A 22,417-nucleotide genomic window follows, 5' to 3' on the forward strand; every position below is an offset into this window, starting at 1 on the left:
GGGATAGTAGTGCGCTTCGAGACCACGCAGACCATGGCATCCACTTTCGGACATGCCAGGAGATCTTTGGTGGCTGGGTCCAGAGGGTACATGGCTGCCAGAGCCCAGCCCCCTTTGAATGTAGTTTCTGGGGCATCCCATTCCAGGTCAATTAGTTGCTGGACGGCTTGTAACAGTGGGAAATGGCGGGAGGTTGGCGGAGTCCCTCTAATAATGGGTTCATCTTAGGTTCCCCCGAGGCCCTTGTGCCTGGGATGACCAGCTCTTTTAAGTTGTTCGTGACCAGGTCTGGAAGCTCGTCCTTGGTGAAGAATAGTCTCATGGTTCGATGGGGTTCTATCCCCGGGGGGAGATCCCCTTCCTCCATGGGTTCTGACTCCTCATCTGAGAGTCAGTGTCCCCAAAGGTAGGGCTTCTGGGCGGTGGGATCACTTCCCTGGGCATAAAGGGTCCTGGCATGTTGAGGTCCTCTGGTGGAGCCTGTGGCCGCATTATGGGAGGCCCCGGTTGCATGTGGACGAAGGTATGCAAACCTTTGAAGAATTCCACCCAGGAGATAGATGCTGGGTCTAGACTAGGGGGTGCCGTGTCCCTGGGGAGCCCCGTTTGAAGGGGGGTCCTGCTGTGTAATGCTAGGTCCTGCGTACTGCTCGAGAGGCTGGGGTCCGGTAACAGCTGGGGGCCATGATTTGGGTCCCCTAGGGCCTCTTCGCACTGTATACACAGGGCCATGGCCTCCTCATGCTGTGCAGCTCTAATGTGGCATGCTGGACAAAGGCCCTGAACTTTGAGTTTATTTTCAGGTGGTGCCATGGCTTGTGCGCATACAATACAGTTATGCGCTCCGGTGTGCGAAGTTGCGTGCGCGGTTTGGTGCACACGTGCAGGGAGATATGCATGCTGTTGTGCGCACAGGTCAAAATTATGTGACCGGCACAGTAAGCGCGTGGCTATGCGCTTCGCTTGTGTGCCCGGTACTTGTGTGTGCGACGTTGTGCGCACAAGGTATTTGTGTGCACGGATCGATATGGCGAACGGAGTCAAAATGGTGACGGTGATCACGCAGACAATATGGCGACCACCTCTGAGGGTCTCCACGTGGGAGGACCCTCTGATCTGACGGGGTCTAGCCCTGCTAGGGCCGATCATCCTGGTGGCACTGGTCCTTGCTGGCGACCTGTGCGTCTCCTCGAGCTTCGGAGACCGGAGACTTTTAAGTAGATTTCTACCTTACCTGGTCTTGGCGCTTCCCAGTTTCGTTCCTGGCGGTCTCCGGCTGCGGGGGGAGAGGGAGAATACCTTCACCGCCACGCTCGAGATTGCACCCGCTGCCTCTCAGCCTCATCCAATGTCGGGGGCTAGGTCCCCGCCAAGGGTTGGCCCCCAGTCTGAGGCTAACCTCCGAGGGATCGTGGAAATTACCTCGGGAAGGGACCCAATGGGTGTCACCGCAGGAGAGCGGGGCTCATCTGGAGAGGTAAGATTTCTTCTTAAATTGGCTTTCTTTGGTAAAATTACTCTAACGCTATGCTAGCGTGCATAGAGTCCCTAACTGCTATGGAGATGGAAAATACTGAAGAGCTGCACTTCCTGCAGGGGTATATGTACTAGGGCTGACATCAGATTGAAATCTGATCAGTCTCCAACTGCTATCAGGAGTACACTATACCCATTGGTCCTGAGTCCATCTACTACATGCTAGGAAATTGCTATTACATAAGAACATGCCATACTGAGTCAGAACAAGGGTCCATCAAGCCCAGCATCCTGTTTCCAACAGTGGCCAATCCAGGCCATAAGAACCTGGCAAATACCCAAAAACTAAGTCTATTCCATGTTACCGTTGCTAGTAATAGCAGTGTCTATTTTCTAAGACAACTTAATTAATAGCAGGTAATGGACTTCTCCTCCAAGAACTTATCCAATCCTTTTTTAAACACAGCTATACTAACTGCACTAACCACATCCTCTGGCAACAAATTCCAGAGTTTAATTGTGCGTTGAGTGAAAAAGAACTTTCTCCAATTAGTTTTAAATGTGCCACATGCTAACTTCATGGAGTGCCCCCGAGAAAGAGTAAATAACAGATTCACATCTACCAGTTCTAGACCTCTCATGATTTTAAACATCTCTATCATATCCCCCCTCAGCAGTCTCTTCTCCAAGCTGAAAAGTCCTAACCTCTTTAGTCTTTCCTCATAGGGGAGCTGTTCCATTCCCCTTATCATTTTGGTAGCCCTTCTCTGTACCTTCTCCATCGCAATTATATCTTTTTTGAGATGCGGCAACCAGAATTGTACACAGTATTCAAGGTGCAGTCTCACCATGGAGCGATACAGAGGCATTATTGCTTAATTAATAAGCAATAATAGCTTGAGAGTTAATGTTTAGGTACTTGCCAGGTATGTGTGACTTGGATTGGTCACTGTTGGAAACAGGTTACTGGACTTGATTGACCCAGTATGGCATATTTTATGTTCTTATGTGACAAGGTCATTCTCATGAAAATATAAAAAGGATGGTTACATTTTATCAGTTCAAAACAAAAAGTGACATTTCACAGTTAAAAGTTTGTAACATATGTCAATTTAATAAATTGCTGATTTTTGTACTTTGTTCATTTTTTATTTCTAAAATTGTTTTTAAATCAAATGTAAACTAACAATACGAATTGTTTTTAATTTTAAAGAATAGACTTTTTGCATAGTCAGAAGTGTGAAGCTTTATGCAAATGTATCACATAATTGTTGCAGAATTTTACAAAAGCTGCCACAGAATTTGCTCCTTCCGCAAAATCTTTAAAAATCTGCCACAGGAAACTGGGGGGGGGGGCCTCTGGTCTATGTATATACAGTATATATGTACATATATACCTAGAGAGCGAGTGAGAAAGACAGACATTTCCTAATTTAAAATTCTCTCTCTGCTCCACAAGACTAACTTAAAAAACAATGGAGGGAGATAGTTCTGGCTACTGCTTTGAAGTCAGGAACTGCCTAATTTGTAAAACACACAAATGTATTTGTGAAAGACAACAGAAGATTAATCAACTTTCTTACTAAAAGGATTCTATGGCCAGTACACGTCTTTGAAGTACATGGAGAAAAAATAAAAAAGGTTTGCTACTAGCAAAACAGTCCCGTTAGCCAACACTGCCTCAATGAGGAGACCCAATAAGAGGGGAGGAGATAAAATAATTAGCTGCTATGTGGTATTTTACAGGCTACTGATTTAATTTTACATGGACAAATGAGATATCTTTGCATCTGAACTTAGGTAGGAAATGCATTATATATTCATCCCCCATCCAGTAACAGAAAAGGCACTGATTACTAATGAGACTTCTTAATTACATATAAAAAGTGATTCTGCCTTTCTTTCAGCAGACAGATGATGTCACTTGCAACTTGGCTGCAGACTAGAGAAAAAGAAATAGAAGAGGAGCTTCCTCTTTGTCCTGCCAGACTAGTCCAGACAAATGGGTTATACTTGCTCACCAGCAGGTGGAGGCAAAGAGTACCATCCTTTTCTGAGGTCATGTGTGTCTATATATATTCTGGTATAGCAGGACAGGAAATCAGTAGTTTTCTGCCTCCAGCTGGTGGTGGCTGATCTGGGATAGCAGGAAGAGGTTTGAAGACTCCCAGGGTGATGGTTCGATAGGGTGGGTCACTCTCCATAGGGACGAGTAGGATGGGCTGCAGGGATCCATAGGATGACAGCCAGATTGGGCTGCTCTTCCCTACCTCAAAGGTCAGTTCCCATTTGGGCCTGGTAGAAAGACTGCACCATTAGCAGAAAGCTGGACTAAAAAAAAAATAGTGAAATAGATGTCCACTTCCCCCCCTAGCTAACTCTGGGCGGGGGGGGGTCAGGAAGGGGGACACGACATAGGGATGGAGGCAGCTATCTTGCTAAGTTAGTCAAAATAAAAAAAAAGACAATTTTCAGATTTATTTATTTAAAAACTTTTCTATACCGTCACTAAGTTATGTACCATCGCAACGGTTTACAAATAGGCACAAATAGGTATATGTAGGTAGGTATCGTACATTCTAACAAGTGCCAACTAAAAACGGTTACAATATCATTCATAAAGTTAAAATTTTGGGTAGTGATAGTGGGTAATTATCAGGCTAACATAGCCGGATAACTTTAGGATAGCCAAAATGATAATTATAACATGAAAATCAATTTTAAAAAAGTCTGATGCCAGTCACATTTAAATGCTTAAACTACTCCATGTATTTACTACATATACTGTAGTACCAGAATTGTTACAAGTATCAGACATTTTGGAAGAATGATTAAATATGCACAATATAGACAGCTTAAAATCACCAAGATGCACAGCAATAGTAAAACCTGATCAAACGTGTGCTCCATAACCTTTTCATAACAAACCAAACCATTTTCAGCTGTAATTGTTTATGAAATGTAATATTAATGTTCATTTGGCTAAACTAATTCTGCGCTGAATAATTTCATTTTTGTTAGCTTTGCAGAGAGCAAACACTCCTTTTGGTTGTGTATTCAACGCTTGCTGCTTACACTGGCTGCACTGAACACACCAATGTCTGTGTTTTAAATTTGTGTTACAGTGTGATGTTATCAAATATTCCCTCCTTGTTCTCATGTAACACAAAACTTATTTTCCTATGTCGTGCTGGGTTTTAACAGAGAAAGCGCAATGTTATCCGAAGCCAAATTTAAAACTTACCAGTTAGTTAATTTCCTTTCCTTGAGTCCTAACAGACCGGTCCAGCCAAGTTTAATTACTCCTGATTGCCAGCAAGTGGAGGCATGGTTGGATTTAGGCAGAAGCAACATAAGCACATACCTAGAGTGCCAAATTCTGAAGGCACTCAGCTGCTCTCCGATTTCCAAGGGATGAAAACCAATTTAAAGTCCTGTCCTGGGTGGAGGCAGAGACCTCCCTCCCTCTTTTTCACAAAACTCTTGGCTATATATTATGGGATAGCAGGCTGAATCTTCAGTAGCCTCTTGCCCTAGCTCCTTCCTCTATTCCCCTACACTTTTTAATTTATTTTTGAAAATGAAAAAAAAAAAAAAAAAGATAGCAGAAGAGAAACGGTCTCTTCCTGTTAGACCGTCAACATTTATTTTTTAATTTAGCCATTTTATATACCATCATTCCAAGTGAAGATCACAACGGTTTATATCATGACAAATATTATAGATACCAATTACATTCACTTGATGTATTCCTATACCATACATTTTAGGCAAAAGGCATGCTGCCCTGTTCTTTCTTCCTTCCTTAATAATACAGGCATTAGTGATGTCTGTGTTCGATTACTGTAATGGAGTCTTGACGGGGGCGACAGTAAAGAATATCCAAAGGCTCTAGATAATGCAGAACAGTACTAGACCACTCCTAAATGAATTACACTGGCTACCCATTAGGGAAAGGGTAAAATTTAAGACTATGACCCTCATGTATAAGGTGGCCTGGGATGAGGGAGCTAGTTATTTTATGCAGCAAGTAAGGAGGCATATTCAAATGGTGCTTTGTTTATAGTGCCTGGGGTAAAAGATTAAAAAGGTGATGTTTCAAAATAGGATGTTTTCAGTGTGTGGGTCTACGCTTTGGAACTCAGCACCTCTGGATATTAGATTGGAGACTAATTATTTGTCATTTACGAAGAAAGTAAAGGCATGGCTCTACCAAAGAATATAATAGGTCTGGTTGCTCTGATTAGTTTTAATTTTTTTCTGAATTGCATTGTGTGGTTTTTATATTGTTTATAATTCTGGATTGTATATAAGATGTAAACCGCTCTGATCAGTTTTTTTCTATTATGTGAGGTATAAAAATGCCTGGGAATAAATAAACAAATAAATATTCCCCTACTTTCTCCCTTTTTTCTTCTCTGTCTTTTTTTTTATTTGCCTGGAGAGTGCAACAGGACACTCCATATGAGGGGAAGCAGAAATGTATTATCCCCTCCGTGATCTTCTCCTGCATCATTTATATTATCTCCTTTGTTTTCTTTTGAATCTTCTTCCCATCTTTTTGGGTGAGTTCTGAACTGTCAGGACTCAAGGAAGGGAAATTAACTGGTAAATTTAAATGCCACGTTCCTCTTTGTCTAGCAGACAAGTAGGAAGTGCCTAAGCAGTGCCTATTCTGGGTGGGATGAGGCCGCTATGGACCCCAGTATTCTCTTGCTGAATTCTAATTTCTCCCTTGCCTGTATGTCTAGTCTAGAACGCTTTATGAACGTAATGAGGCTCATGTTACTTCTCTGCAGATATCCTGTGAGGTTGCTAACAAACAGGCCGATACAGTACAGTGCGCTCCGATGGAGTGCACTGTTAACCTGCCCTTGGACGCGCGTTTTCCCTTACCCCTTATTCAGTAAGGGGTAAGGGAAAACGTGCAGCCAAGCCGCACATTTTACTTTAAGAAATTAGCGCCTACCCAAAGGTAGGCGCTAGTTTCTGCCGGCACTGGGAAAGTGCTTTTCTGTGCACCCTCCGACTTAATATCATGGCGATATTAAGTCGGAGGTCCCGAAGAGTATAAAAAAGAAAAAAAAATTAAAAATGGGCCGGTGGCTGTCGGGCCGAAAACCGGACACTCAATTTTGCCGGCATCCAGTTTCCGAGCCCGTGGCTGTCAGCGGGCTCGAGAACAGACGCCAGCAAAATTGAGCGTCGGCTGTCAAACCCACTGATAGCTGCCGCTCCGGGTCAAAAGGAGGCGCTAGGGGCGCGCTAGTGTCCCTAGCGCCTCCTTTTACCCATTTTTACCGCCGGGCCTCATTTAAATACAGAATCGTGCGCACAGGCGAGTGGCCTGTGCGAGCGCCGGGAGAGCGGGCGTTCGTCCGCTCTCCCGCGGACTTTACTGAATCAGCCCGAAACTCTGCCCACAAGGTCAGCTGGGCTCTTGATGAATGTGCATACAGCCTAGATGGCACTTGCTTGTCTTCCTCAACGTATGCTACTGCAACTGCCTCCGTAATCCATTTCACGATTGCTTTCGATGTTGCCTGTCCCTTCTTTTGACATCTATCCTTCTGAAGTTATTTGTAACTTTGAAGTATCACAACAGAATTCTGACATCCAGCAGATGAAATCTGCTATTTGGTCCCACACATTCTGCCCTCCCAAAGGCAGACAGAGAAATCTCCAGATTTAGATTAAAATCTGACACTACCTTCACCAAAAAGGAAGGGCGGATGGTTGCTCTATCCTTATAGAACATCAACTAAGGGGTCTCTGCATGACAGGGCCTGTAACTCTGCCACTTTTATTGTCATATCTTTGAGCGATGCTCTCCTCAGGAATTCAAATGGAGCCTTGGATAAGGATCTCAGAACCAGATTTAAATCCCATGTTGGCTCACGTGCTTTACTGTGCTGTGGCTGGATGGCAGCAAAGCGAGTTTCTTTCCACCTGTAAAATGCTAGTGCTGCCACCTGAACCTTTAACGAATTCCGGGCTAAATCCTTCTCTAGGCCCTCTTGCAGGATTACCTGCATCTGCGCTTTGACAGGTGCAATGCCCCTCTTTCTGCACCATCTCTCAAACACCTTCTAGACTCTGCCATATGCTAAGAACATGGAGCGCTTCTTTTAACAATGTGGAGACTACCAAGTCCAAGTAGCCTCATTTTCTTAACTCTCCTTTCAAGATCCAAGCTATAAGACAATACTGATTTGGATCTTCCATCACTTCTGGGCCCTGTTTGAGAAGGCCTCTGGATGTTCTGAGCTTGAGCGGTCTGCCCTTGCTCAATCTTACCAGATTTGCATGCCACAATCTCCTGGGCCAGACTGGTGCCACCAGAATGATCCATCCTTCATGGCCTGCCACCCTTCATAGTGTCCTTGCTATCACTGGCCATGGAAAGAACAAATATAATAGCTCCTCAGTTGACCATGGCTGAATCAACACATCTATTCCCTTTGAGCCCTTCTCCTGGGCCAGACTGTAAAATTTCTCAGCCTTAGCATTCTTTTGGGTTGCCATCAAATCCCAGTGGGGTTTCCCCACACTTAACTACTATCCTTGCAAACACTTCTTCCTGGTCCCATTCTACCGGATCCAACATGTATTGGCTGAGATAATCTGCCTGCACATTGTCTACCCCAGCAATATCTTACTGATAACCTTAAGTGGTGGGCGTCTGTCCAGCTCATCAGCCATACAGTCTCCTTTTCCCAATCGTGGGCTTCAAGTGCACCCCCCCCCCCCCATTTGTTTAAATATACCACTGCTGTAGAACTATCTGACAGTACTCTTACCACTCTTGCTTTTACCCTTGGACAAAGCCCTTTGAGCAGCAGCCTGATTGCTCTTAACTCCAGGCAATTTATTGATAAGGAGGCCTCTATTTCCGACCATCAGGCCTGTACTAAAATGCCCCTTGCAATGGGCTCCCCATCCTGTCTCGCTGGCATCCATTACCAATATGGTGATCTATTCCGGAGGACCCAGACTCACTCCCATGCCTAAATTATCCTTGCTTAGCTGCCAACAAAGGCTGATTCTGATTTTGACTGGGAGCCTAAGCCTTTCCTCATATCTCTAGCTGGGGGGGGGGGGGGGGCTTCTGAGAAAGCAGTGCTATCTGCAGCAGTGGCAGGCCCTTGCCCTGGGTACTATTTCTATGGCAGCTGCCATCAAGCCCAAGACCTGTACATAATCCCTTGTCCTGGGCCACCTGCTCGCTATTATTTGCCTCAATTTGGTCCTCAATTTCTTGGCTCTCTCTTGGGTCATGAAGACCTTTCCCTGCCTTGTATCAAATAGGGCCCCCAGGTATATCACAGGGATTGGCGAGGTGTAGGCGACTCTTGGCCTTGTTCACCACCCACCCCAATGATTCCAGGAGGAGCTTCACTCGCTCTCCTGGGTCAACTTGGCTCTGATTAACCAGTCATCCAAATATGGGTGGACTGAAATGTCTTCCTTCCTCAGGACGGCCACCACCACCACCATTATCTTTGTAAACTGATGGGATGTTTAAATGCCACGTTCCCCAGTACGCACGAGTCTCAGTACTATTCATATGTATTTTACCTCTAGTTAATTTTTGTCTTTCTACTTCCTGGCTACTCTAGCCCCCAAGTTCAATTCCCTTGTTATATGTAACTTTGCTTCGGCTCTCTTGTTTGGTTAATTAGTTAATCCCCTAAGTTCCATGTAAACCGGCCTGATATGAATCCCTTCATGAAGACCGGTATAGAAATATAATGAATTAATTAATTAATAAATAAATAAATAAATGTCTGTGGTGCTGTGGCTAGTCCAAAGAGCAACACTTTGAACTGGAAATTGTTTCCTAATACTGCAAACCTTAGGAATTTCTGATATGCTTGCCTGATGGGGAGATGCAGATAAGCTTCTGCCAAGTACAAACAGGTGAAAAATTCCCTTTTCCTCACTGCCCCCATAACTGATCTCAGTTTCATCTGGTAACAGGGTACTTTGAAAACTTTGTTTACCCTCTTTAAGTCCAATACTGAGTGGAATGTTCCCTCTTTCTTGGGAACTGGGACTATTGCCAGTAACCGATCCGCTGTTGTCTGGACAGCATTTTCTTTTATCAGGGACCTACATGAGGACAAAAGAAAATTTTCAGGACTGGAGCAGACAATTCCAGGGCATAACCTTTCTGGATAATTTCCAGGACCCATTTGTCCTTTGTTATCTGGGCCCATTCCTCAACAAAAATGTTAAACAGCTGCCCACCAGGGGAATCTAGGTGTATGCCTCCAAGACATCATATGGCACTCCTAAATGTTCCTAGATTCTGGAGGAATGTGTCTTTGGGCCCTCTTTGGTTCCCTCAAAATGGCTGTCTCACCTGGGGCTTCCTCCCCTGGTTGATTTGTGTCCTACTAGGTCTGAATTGTCACTCTGGTAGCCTCTGTGGTTTCAAGTCTCCTGCGTTTTTCATTAATTTATCTAGTTCTCCTCCAAAGAAATGACGCCCCTTAAAGGACAATGTGCTCAACCTGGTCTTAGATGCTGGGTCCACTGTCTTAGCCATAGAAATCTCTTTGCCATTACCACCATTGCTACTTGCTTGGCAGAAGTCCTGATTAAATCATATAGGATGTCTACCAAAAAAGCAGAGTTTGATTTTAATCGTTGCTTCCATATCTGTGATCTCCTCTGGCTCTACCATAACTGGGTTTAAAAAAGGTTTGGATAAGTTCCTAGAGGAAAAATCCATAAACTGCTATTCAGTAGTGGCTTGGGATCTATTTGATGTTTGAGTACTTGCGACTTGGATTGGCCACTGTTGGAAACAGGATACTGGGCTTGATGGACCCTTGGCCTGACCCAGTATGGCATATCTTATGTTCTTATAATTGAGTGGACTGCTGTAAACACTTCAACAACACCCTTGCTACATCCCTCCACAAACTGCTGCCTATAAGGAGAGGCCAGCAATCTCGAAGGACTTCTTTTAACAGATATTAATCTTTCTATCCTGCAGGGCAGCACCCCAGAATAGTAGACTTTCTTGGTACTGCTGCCACCAAGGGATCCACTCTAGGGACTATGAATAACTGTTCTACTTTGGTCTGCTACAAGGGGTATAAATCTGCCCATTACCTGTCCAGCCCTGAGTGCTGTGTCTGGTGCTTCCCATTCCACCATGACCATCTCTTTGATAACTGGATGTAATGGGTGTTATGGGCCCCGGAGTCCGGGAAACCCACCTGGGGAGTGGCATGAGACTGCAAGGCAGGACTCAAAGCAAGATAAGGGCTAGTCTTCCGCCTAGCCAGCCCCCTCCCCCGCAGATTGAGCCTTTGGGTTCTGGGGACCAGTAGATCTCTGCAGCGACAGTACATCATAGTGTTAAGTCTACACAGGCAAGACTTGGACAAGACAGGCTAGAGATACAACTTTGGCAAGGCAGGATACTAAGCAGGACCTGGAACTAGACAAGACAAAGGTGACAGGACAAGACCAACAAGGCGGACAAGGGAAACACCGAACAAAGAACACAGAAGCCCGAAGGCAGCAAGGCTTGGAACAGACAGAAAAGGCCCGACAGCCTCAAGGCAGGATACAAGAAAGAATAGGCCAAAGGTCTCAAGACAGAACAAGGCAGAAGGCCCATAGGCCACAAGGCAAGACAAGAACATGGGTCAAGTTACAGAGCCAGAAGTAACACCATGAGAAGAGAAGGAGCTTCTGGCACAACTGGTTTACATAGGGCTGGGGTCAGGCCATGTCAAGGGCAGAGACAAGGAGTTTAGCAAGGCAAGAGATGCGGGCCTCTGCTGGTGGGGAGGCCTCAAAGGTAGGATAAGGCTGTATAACAGACGAAATCCTAACAACGGGAAGGCCTTAATCCCTAGTAAAATGGGATCTCCCTGTGTACCCTTTCCTTTTTTCTCCTCTTTGTGTAGGCTTTCAGGTTTGCATTACTTTTGCTATGTGGGATCCTTCCGGAAAGAGCCCGGCTACAGTTTCCTTGCCCTTCTGCTCCTCCTTTTCTGCTTCCAAGTCCCCTGAAAATCATCCTCCCCCATTCCTTCAGTGCTTCTTCCATAAGAACTGATTGGGGAGAGGGGGGTATCGGAGAAAACATTCCCACTGCCAACCTAGGCCTCTTTGCTCCTGCTCTTCACTCTCCAGAGATATTGAGCAGAGACTCTCACGCTGGCCCACAGTCCTTCCTCTAATTTCCCTATAAGCCTGGTGCATCCACAAAATGAGTACCACAGAAAACTCCATGTTTTCCCCCTAATTCTGCCTGCCTGAGGGCCATGGGTGTCACTGCTGCCTCCTCACCCCCCCCTTGCACTTCCCTTTGCGCCGGCATCAGCTGTTCTCTTTCCGATGTTAGCTCAACTTTTGCATCCGATTTGGCTTTCTGCATACCCCGCTGTACCTTTCTCTCCTCGAAGGAACAAAATGAGCCCACTATGGAGCCTGCTGCCTTCCTCCACAAATGTAAGCAGTTTTGGCCTCTTTCACCTGTGCAACAGGGCCGTAGTAGGGTGGGGGGTCCCTCACAATGCTTGCACTCCTGCATTCTCTGTCTGAGTCTCTCCTGCTCCAGGTGGACCGCGGTGCTTCCCCTGTTCACTCCGCCCAAATGAGAACGGATTTTCTTTTATTTTTTGGAGAAGAACAGCCTGCCAGGTGTCATCTTAATCCTGCAGAAAAATAAGGGTTTGGGTTTTTTTGTAGCTTTCTCTGCTATCCCTGTCTGACCACCACCAGCTGGAGGCAAAGAACTACTGAAGACTTGGCCTGCAATCCAATAACATAAAGCCAAGCGTGTCATTTAAAAAAACAAAAAAGAGGTAAAGAGTTCTCGGCCTCTACCCTGGCACTCAGATCAGGAGTAATCCCACTTATCTGGACTGGTCTGCAGCATGAAAAAAAATTGATGTTTTTCTTTCCTTTCTGTACACATGACACATCAAAACTCCTTGGGGAGCAATCCAAAAAGTGTGCTACTGTTCCTGCCGTCTCGATAAATTGTGGTTGATATAACGATCAGTTCCAGTTATGAATCTCTGCATTCCTGAATTCATGGACATGGCCCATAGTCATAGATTTCCTGATTATATTAATATGAGTCATCATAAGGCTTGGTTCAATCCCCATATGTTTTTGCACCTGTCATCACCAAACCACTTCATGCATAGCTAAAAAGATGATACGGAGTATAAATGTGTCACTAAAAGCAGTGCCATTACTAAAGGGAAAAGAGAAGGCAGCAGTAAACACCTATTTTATTAGCCCATTCTCTAGGTTCTATTTAGGGCAGTAACACATACTCCTCATTTCTTGCAGACTCACCTTCTAAGGCAGATGATATCACCCAAGTCCATAGTTTCTATGGTTCAGACTGCAGACTTGACCTTAGCGTTCAGGTTTATCTTCAAAATTAAGCAATCCAGCAGTCAGAAAGCATTACAGGGTCCCATCACAGGCCCAGTAAGAACAAATTAAAAAGCCATGGGATCTGTGGGACGGCAGAAGGACACTTCGTAGCAATCAGTGGGTTGCTCAATGTAATGCCCTGTAAACTCCTACACACTGCCCCACAGATGGCACATGCAATGTTCCATACTTTAATGGTCTCCACTGCAACAAAGGGTGTTTCCACTCTTACTTATGGCAGGCTTAGCGACTATTCATACTACAGTCAAAAGATGTTGTACAATGAGCTTTTGAGCTCTTCAGATGTGATAAAAAAGAAAAAAAAATGCAAAGGTTTCCATTTTCTGCAGGAAGAGGGCTCTGTCCTTTAGTATGTGTTAATAGTCAGAAAGACAGTCCAATGGCTTCCTTCCTACCAACCTTCCATATAGGCCAAATTTGTGGAGTGCCTGAGATATTGTTGCCACATGTATACTGAACCAGTATTGGACATGGAAACTTATAGCTTTTTCCAAGTTGCCACTAGTCTCTTGATTATCTCACTAATCAGCCTCCTTGTTCAGTCATCTAGTTTGAAGGGACAGTTTGATCTAGGCAGAGTCTTGGTAGGGCCATATACCTTTGATTTCTTATTAATTATCTTAACCGTGTATCAAGGGATATTCAAGAAATTTGCAATTTTTATACCTATGCTCCAAGTTCTGATCTTAACGAGTCACGACTACTGAAACTCACTATATATTGGATTACTTTGGTTCTCTATCAAACGGCTACAAATAGTACAGAATTATGTGGCCAGGATCTTAACAGGCACATGTATGCATGAGCACACAAGTTTCATTTGCATTGGTTACCTGTCAGGTACCACATACAATACAAACTTGCTACATTGATGCACTCTCTTCTCCACAGTGACAACACCACTACCTGGGCAAACTCCATACTACGTGTTTACAGACCCTCATGTAGCCTATGGTCTTCCAATAAAAACTTATTGGAGATCTCTTCAGCCAAAAGTAGCCCACCTCAATTTAACAAGAGCGCAAATGTTTTCAGTAGCTGGCCCTGCCTGTTAGAACTCTCTGCCAGAGGACTCGAAAGCCTTAACTTGCCTTAAATCCTTTAAAAAGGCATTAAAAACACATCTGTTTGTTCCTCCTTAAAGCGATGCTTTATAACAACCTTCCCCATTTTTTTTTTTTTAATAGAAGTTCATTACATCTGACTCTACATAGACATAACTGTTCTATCATGCCGATTGTTTTATTTGTGTTATTTGTCTAGACCTTTTATTATGAATGTTTTATTTGTACTCCGGCTCTGACCTTGACATGAGAGCAGATAAAAAAAAATATTTTTAAATACATAAAATAACTATGTTTTTCCACAACTTCATCCCGGAGTTCCTTGGTGCTTTTGGTACTACCCAGCAGAAAGATTGAACAGAACCGCTGAATCCATCCTGTGATCATGTGAATCAGTATAATTTAACACAGGAAGGATCAATTCAGTTGGTAGTGCTTTTGAAGGCAACTGGTTACACCACAGCTTTATGTATTTAGGATTGCTTCAGAAGTAAAGGGGGGGACGGGACACTTATCCAACCAAGTTAGTCCATGTTTTTATTTCTAAGGAATTCTGGAATATCTTTTTCACTTGGCAGTTATGGGGGTATTATGTGTGGAACAATTACTGGTTTAATGCATTTTACTTCCAGGCTACAAGGCAACAAAAGGTGAACATTTTGGAAGGAAGTGTAGACCCTCTGTTCATCTCTTTCAACTCTGAAGATCATTGTCTTAATCAGAAAGTTCTGGAAGGATTAAGATCCTTTTGCGTTATCTTTAATGCAAAATATTTCTCATCTTCCTGCCATGTAACCGTATACACAATAACGGAATAATAAGTTCCAGGTCCTTAGCAGCCTCTCTTAGGAGCTCCATTGTGGTTGACTAATGACCAGGCTTCAAATATAAAATCAGCTGTTGAATCTCAGTGAATTGCAAAGACTCTCGTTACCTCTGGGAAAAACTGCTTGAGATAATGTCTCAGTAGAAGGATTTCCGTAGAAAAATGAGACATATAATCAATCACTGGCCATGCTAGTGACAGGCCCCAGACAATACTCAGAACACAATCAAAAGTTCAAATCTTGCTCCCCTCTCTCTATAGTCCTTGGTAGCTGAACATGAGCACTTCCCACTCTCCAGCTGCAGTGAGTTGGTTGCCCAAACTGGTCACCATCTGGAAAGGAATATGCTTCTGTCCTACAACGCTCCTATTCTCCTCAACACAATACACACGTTCCAGAACTTGCATCACATGCAATCCCAATGCTATTACTTTTACAGATTATTATTTATTAGATATTTCCACCTGTACTTTTCCACACTTGCTTTTTAGGCAAACAAATATAATGCTTGTGTTTCCTGGTAATTTTTTTTTCCACTTGATTCACATTTGGCTGGGGGAGTGGGAGTTTGAGTGACAGCTTGTGGGTGAGTTACTTTAGTGATTTAATTTTTTTTATTCCCCCCCCCCCCCCATTTATAAAAAAAAAAATGCCCATTATAAAAAATGTAAATGAAACAATATGCTGCCAGAATTTTGGATTTCTATGAAAAATTAGAAACTTTAAATTTACCACCCAGAAAAGCGACTCCCCAGACACATTAAAGGATGTAGATCTTTTGCAGTAAAATAAGTAAATGATTCAATCCAGGAACTTTTTAAAAAGCTTAACCCTTTGTGATTAAGAAAGAAGTAGATAAAAAGCTTTTCAGTGCTCCTTCCTAGACACAGGCTCATTAGAGCAGCTACCCCACAGAAGGCTTTCAGCTTCATCCAGCAAAGACCTGGACTCCCTTATTTTCAATGTGGACAAAAGGAAAAAAAACAAAACAAACATTCAAAAGGGCTTAAGGAAAACAGCCCTGAGAACATCTAGCAGAGCAGAGAGGTGGGAGGAGGATAAAGGAGGAGCTGAATGGCTTTTTGCCAGTACTTTGGAGATGCTCACCAGAGCACAGTTTCAAGAACCTACCCCATACAGACAGGATGATTTGAGCATCTCTGCATAAATCAGTTTGGATTTTCTCAGGGACTAGTATGGTTATCAGACCTCTGCACTATCTGATATATACAGGCCATATGATTTAATCTAGAGAGCACCTTCTACAATTTTTAAGTGATCTATAGCCAACATACAAAACAGCATATCCAGGAGATATATTTGAATATCCGTAATTCCTTCGTGTATGCAAATACAGTTTATAAAAAAAACAAAAAACCAAACCCATCACTGTTCATTTAGGCTTATTCCAGAAAGAATCAGAACGCGGTTCTTGCCTCTACCATGTCTGTCTGTCCATCCTTCAATCAGTACATGTTTTGTAGGAGACATGCATCCCTACAGACAGACCGGGTGACTATAAGCCAAGGAGACTGTGCCATGACCACCACAGGTACCAACCAAGGGGAGTTGAGGGAGAAAGAGGAAGGAAAGTGATTAATCTCTACTATACAGGAAGCTTTATATTTTCCCCCCAACTTGTCATTTATAAATAATCTACTGGGGTTTAAAACATCTCTCACCTCTTTATAATTTCAATTCACTATGACTTTCAGCACAAAGGACACAACAGAAACACAATGAACCTTTGTGTGGCCACGTGTGAGCATACAGAGATTTTATTCATTGGGTAATCTAAACTGGACAATCTGATTGACCAAATCAGCCTTTTCTAGTGAATAAAGTCAGACTGTATTGCCAATAAAGAGACAAGTACAAAATTACACTTGGGCCCTAAATTATCTAAATATACTGCCACACTACATTAACAATATTAGTTTATTTCTTTAAAAAAAATGGATGATGGATACATGGATCACCTCCCCCCCCCCCACCCCCCACCAAGAACTGGTAGGGATGAAATACTGTTTAAAAAAAAAACGTATTCAAGAAAGCAAGGGTAAAAGCCTGTAATTGAGAGGGTCTGCAGTACTGCAGTAAGAAGACAGAATGAACAGGGGAGATGAGCTATGCAGCTTATATTTGCCATCATATTACAGATTTCTACGAAACCTTTTGCTTTCAGTATAAATACATCTCAAAACTGGATGCTCAGAGTGCAAGACTGGAGCTAACTTGTCTGAGCTTTCCTCCACCTATACAGCACTGCAGTGATAGAACCAGTACAGTAAACATTACCCAATACTGTCCTCTTATTTCTGCCGAAAATCTGATAAGCTAATGGATTCAGGGTACAAAATGTTACTCCCTGGCTCCTCTGTCTTCACCTTGATCTTACATCAGCCAGTAACCACCACTTAACCCAATAGCACAATAACACAGTCCTAAGCTATAGCCTCTGTGATTTTTCATACTTACATCATCTATTACTAATGTCATATTCATCAAGAGTTTTCCCATTGCGCATACTTCGCCCCTCATCATTCCAGTAGGGCACAACTGTGAGCATGATAAATTCTAACTAGGTCATTAAATTGCATAGAAATGAAAGTTAACATCAAGACTCCAATTTAAACTTTGGAAATCTAAATACATTTGCTGAATGGATTTCAATTACCTATGCTTTCTGTATGAACCCATTGAGCTACAGGTGATATTTGCTTACCAGCTCTCTGTTTGGATACAGCTCCTCAGACTACAATATTAATAGGCAGTGTATTTTCTTCTGCTTTAAATCAAAAGGTATCACTTCTCATTAAAATCCACCACGAATAAGAGTAAACTTGCAGAGTACATGCACTTTGTATCAGCTGTTAATCCAACAGTATGTGATAGATCAACAACAGACTGCCCGGCTCCTTTTTCTTCATGCCACTAAGTTTTCCCCATCTGACCTCTGCGCTTCTTTCTTGACAGCTCATCCACTCCTTCCTAAACAATCACATTCCCCTGCATATGTGTTTCCCAACTGATGCCTCACTTTCCTAAGGGAACTCCTTGAGAAAAATATTCAGTCATGGGCTGGGCCAGGTACCTTATGCAGATAAACCTTTTCAGAAAACTTGATTTTAATTGGGTATATTCAGCAGCGTGGCTGTGTCGCTGAATATACAAGATAAGAACGTAAGATTTGCCATTCTAGGACAGACCAAAGATCCATCAAGCCCAATGTCCTATTTCCAGTGGCCAATCCATGTCACAAGTAGCCATATTTAAGATAAACAACTGTATATCTGGATAACTTTTGGCCTGATCTGTGGCACAACCAGATTTGCCTGGATCCTGCTGAATATTGGCATTATCCGGATAAGTTAGTCTCACCCTGGAACATACCAGGAATGTCGCCAATGTATCCAGCTAAGCTTTATCCAGCTAAAATCTTACCCAGACAAATCAGCAGCAGTCAGGGTGGCACACTGTTTAAATCCTGCAGTTTGGCTAAGTCCCAAACTTAGCCAAACAACCCATTTCAATATGGACTGTGTCAAGCTAATTGAATTATGAATGTATATGAATGATTCGCAAATAGAGTGTTGCTATAGTTCAAATCTTGGTGACTGGCACTTCTGCTCAGAATTTCAAACTTGTGCTAATTCAACCCTTTTGTGCGTCTGGTACCATGTCCTCAATACACACTGTGGGTATTCATCTGACCTCTGAATGGGACACAAGATTAACAGTGGTTGCTGAGGGTCATCTGAAATCCAACACACCCACATCCCCACCAGTTAAATAATGTACTTAACTCTACCTGTGTGTAAAGAAGCAAATCAGATCAAAGGAACACTCTAGAGTAGCAATGCAAAGTGTTAATCAAATTAAAATGTCTTTTGCAATCATCAAAATGTCTTTTAAAATCCAGTAAGACTATTTTTCACCTGCCTACATTTTTTTTTTTAAAGACTTAAGGGAAGATGAGAACTAAAACTGCAACTTAACAGCCCAAGGTGTCAGAGGATTAAACACTGCAGGTGAACATGGACTCTTAAGCAGGTCATTGCACTGTTCACTCTGCAATGTATTTTCATCCTTACCTGACCTTCCAGAGCTTTTTAGTGCTAGGAGGAAAACACTAGAATTTGCAGGTTTTTTTCCTAAAATATCAAGTAAGCAGCTTATAGTTATTAGTATTACCTCATCTCTAAAATGTTCTGACTCTGTGATAAAAAATAAAAAGTAAAAAAAAAAATCCTACACTTGGTATAATCTTGAAACAGTTATCACAAAGACCATCATACTTTGTACCGAAAATTACTATTGATTTTACTAAAAAACATACAGGACTGTGCAATTTGTACATAATTATCAAAGTAACCCTGCTCAAACAGTGGTTGTTTTAACGCGCCACTAAGACCCGCATAGCAGCAGAGCGGAGGAACAGCTGAGCAAGTTACTGCTCTTTCACCACTAACATATTTTCAGCAGTAAGATACTGATTTACCAAGGTCTCATCCTATAGGCACAGATTTGTAAATCTAGCCCTAAATGTATTTAAAACCAGAGCAGGGCATTCCATAGACAAACATGTAAAAGATCCTATGCAAGGTCTGTCATGGCACATTTGATGATTAATCATCAGGTTCTGCAACACCTACTTACTCTATCTAGTATTAAATCAGTACAGGCCTAGGCTTTAATGCTCACATACACTAGTAAAACACTAACAACTTACACTAAACTAGTTAGTATTATATATCTTTTTCACTTGAATAGATCAGGTGCATCACAGAGCTACAAAAAAAAAAAAAAAAGACAGAAAGAAAGAAACCACCATGAAAGAGAATATAAACAATGTATTACTTTGTAACACTAAGCGACTTGCTCAGATCATGGTCAATAGCACTAGCTAACATTTTATCAGTGTACAAAGGCATAATGTGAATTAAAAATACATAACATTTTAGATAATTCATTTTGCTGAATGGGCTGGCTTGTAAGACTTCTGCTTCTGGCTCATTCACATAAAAAAAACCTGCATTGACTATATTACTCTATTTCTTCTTAATTAACATTTCATAGCGCCACCAGATGTACGCAGCACTGAACAGAGACATAAAAGAGAAAGTCCCTGCTCAGTGGAGCTTAATTAACATAAAAGTCAGGGGGCCAGGTTCTCTTTTCTTGAGTGATCTCTTCCCAACTCACTGATGGTGAAATGCACGCTGTGGCTGCTGGCAGAGACACAGAGCAGCTCTCTGCTGGGTTATGAAGCACAGCAGAGGGCTCCGCCGTAAGGCTCCACCACAAACCTCCCCGCACTAAGGACACCGGTGGGAAACCCAAGCCTACTCCCAGGGGGGTTTCAACGCGCACGGCGACGACGCCCCCAAACCCCCACGCACAAGTCAACGGCAAACACCGCAGACGTTGAGGGCTTCACATACTATAAACCCAAGCAGGTTGATGCCCCCAGTATTGGCGCATATGATTTCTCTCGGCTAAGCTTTATACTTCCTTTATTCCAGTTACCTGACTTGGATGCATTCGCTATCCATTGTACTCTCTTACTATACATATACAGTACCAAGAGAAAACATCTTTCTTGTATGCATTTGTTGTATTCTTACCGTAAACGGGGTGTCATTAACGCTGCCAACCGAATAACAGTTGTCTCCCGGATTGACAGCACCGGTTAGTACCTGATGCAGATGCATTTTATTTCTACAGAGATCTTTAATTATTTACACAGTCTCTTTCTCCTTTTCTTCCTCCATGAAACCCAGAACCCTATTCCTCCTCGTGCCTGATCCTTGCCGGGTAACTGTTTGCTTAAGTGTAGCTAAAGAAGCCCGGAGCAGGGAGGGGAGGGGGAATTTTTTTTACGTTGCAGAGTCCATCATCCGCTGAGTTCCAGTCTGTCTCGCTCAGTATCCTTCAGCTGCCCAAGCAGTGCGGGGGCTCGAAGTCAACGTAAAATACCCGGATGCTTCCCGTGCCGGGCAGGCACCGAGGAAGCGCATCGGCGAGCGGAGCACGTATTGGAATTAGAGCTACGTGCGCGTACGCGCAGCCCTGGCCACTTGCCGTGCAGGAAGTGAAACGAGAAGCGCCGGCTCACCCGCAGCCCTGGAATCCGGCGGTCGCAAGCACGAGACGACGCGGCGGAGCGCGCGCTTGCTTGGTTTTCACATTCCCCAGGCTGAGTTGGGAACGCGAACGCGCGCGCTGCCCAGATTGCCGAGGCTGGACTGGGCAGGGGAGGCGAGCGTTTCGGATTCCCGGCGCGGTGCTGGGATGGGAAGCTCACGTGCTCGCGAGTTTCCCACCTACCCCTGGGTGTGTTTGGTGCACGAGCTTCATAGCCAGCTTTTGCAGTTACAGCGATTTGTGTGCAGCGATCTGGATTTTTAGCTTTGGGTTAACTGTGCCCTTACTGTCATCAAGCAGGGAAAGAGATTAAACCACTGCACATTTCAGGTAATAAAAGAAAGGTTCTGATAGTTGCCCAGACACTAGCGATATGGCAAAACGCCTGGGTGGGGATATTACTGACTAGAGTGCAGGGCCGGATTTAAGAGTGTGGTGCCCATAGGCAGTGCCATGGCAGCGGGTGCTCTTTGAAGCTGTGCTGGCACATGGCACTATGTTTGGTGCCTTTCAAGTTTGGCACTATGTTGCCTATACCTACATCCGTGCCTGGTAGAGTTAGCCCTGGAGATTGGGTTGTTGTTTTCTTCAGAAGCAGGAAGGATGACTGGGTCACTAATAGCCTTTACTTTTGTTTTCCGGAGTTGCTGATTGATATGTTGAAATACCAAGGCTCAAGCCAGCAACAAAATGTGAAGACTGTTGCAGACTTATATCTCTTTTTTTCATATGAAAAGTCCCAGTGCCTCTTTAGACCTGTTTTTAGCATTAGCGTTTTGTTTGATTATAGTGGTTACTTATTCTATTAATTACCTTGTTTCACCGTTTTCAGAGGTTTGGGTTTTTTTTTTCCAACTTTTTAAGACTGTTTTTAAATTCTAAGTACTTCTCCAAAATACACTTTACACTTCTTGTCTATCATGTATGTTTGTCTTGACTAGATTGTAAACTTCTTGGAGCAGAGATCATCTTGTGTGTGTAGCTAGTACCACTTTAAACAATAAATAATAGTAGTAGCTTGAAAGGTCATCCTTGGAAGTTCTTTTGATGTCAGTTTAAACACTTAAAATATCTCCCAAAATGGCAACTTTTATATTTACCCCTCCAAAAAAAAAAAAAGGAAACAATATTTAAAAAGGAAAGGACCAGATAAAGGAAGAAATTGTGGTTAGCAGAAGACAAATCTTGAACAAGTTGTTTTTTTTGCTCATGATTTAGTGAAGAGAACACAACATTGTAAATGACAGCAGAAAAGGTCAATATTCAAAGGCATAATCCAGATAACTCAAAAGTTATCCAGATAAATGGCAAGTTTTGAAAATAGGGGCCTTTTATCTGGATAAATGGTAGGTGTTCTCGGGGGCATTCTGGACTGGAGTTGAGATAGCCAGTTATCCATTTCTTCAAGCCGCGCCCCCCCCCCCCCCCAAATTTGTATCAAATGTTGAATGCCTATAGGCCCAA

At 43.2% G+C, this 22,417-nt stretch overlaps 1 protein-coding gene across 2 annotated transcripts in view; it reads right to left on the minus strand.

Moving 5' to 3' along the window:
- DMXL2 (Dmx like 2) overlaps positions 1-21,037 on the minus strand; it is a 199,409-nt gene extending 178,372 nt beyond the window's left edge. For both annotated transcript variants that reach the window (XM_029575476.1, XM_029575477.1), the window contains exon 1: positions 20,434-21,037. In XM_029575476.1, the coding sequence (XP_029431336.1) occupies positions 20,434-20,520 (87 nt within the window). In that variant the 5' untranslated portion in view covers positions 20,521-21,037. The remainder of the gene's footprint in view (positions 1-20,433) is intronic.
- Between the last annotated feature and the right edge of the window lie 1,380 nt (positions 21,038-22,417).

The sequence above is a fragment of the Rhinatrema bivittatum genome, chromosome 13 (assembly GCF_901001135.1).
Source record: "Rhinatrema bivittatum chromosome 13, aRhiBiv1.1, whole genome shotgun sequence".
Classification (NCBI taxonomy): Eukaryota; Metazoa; Chordata; class Amphibia; order Gymnophiona; family Rhinatrematidae; genus Rhinatrema; species Rhinatrema bivittatum.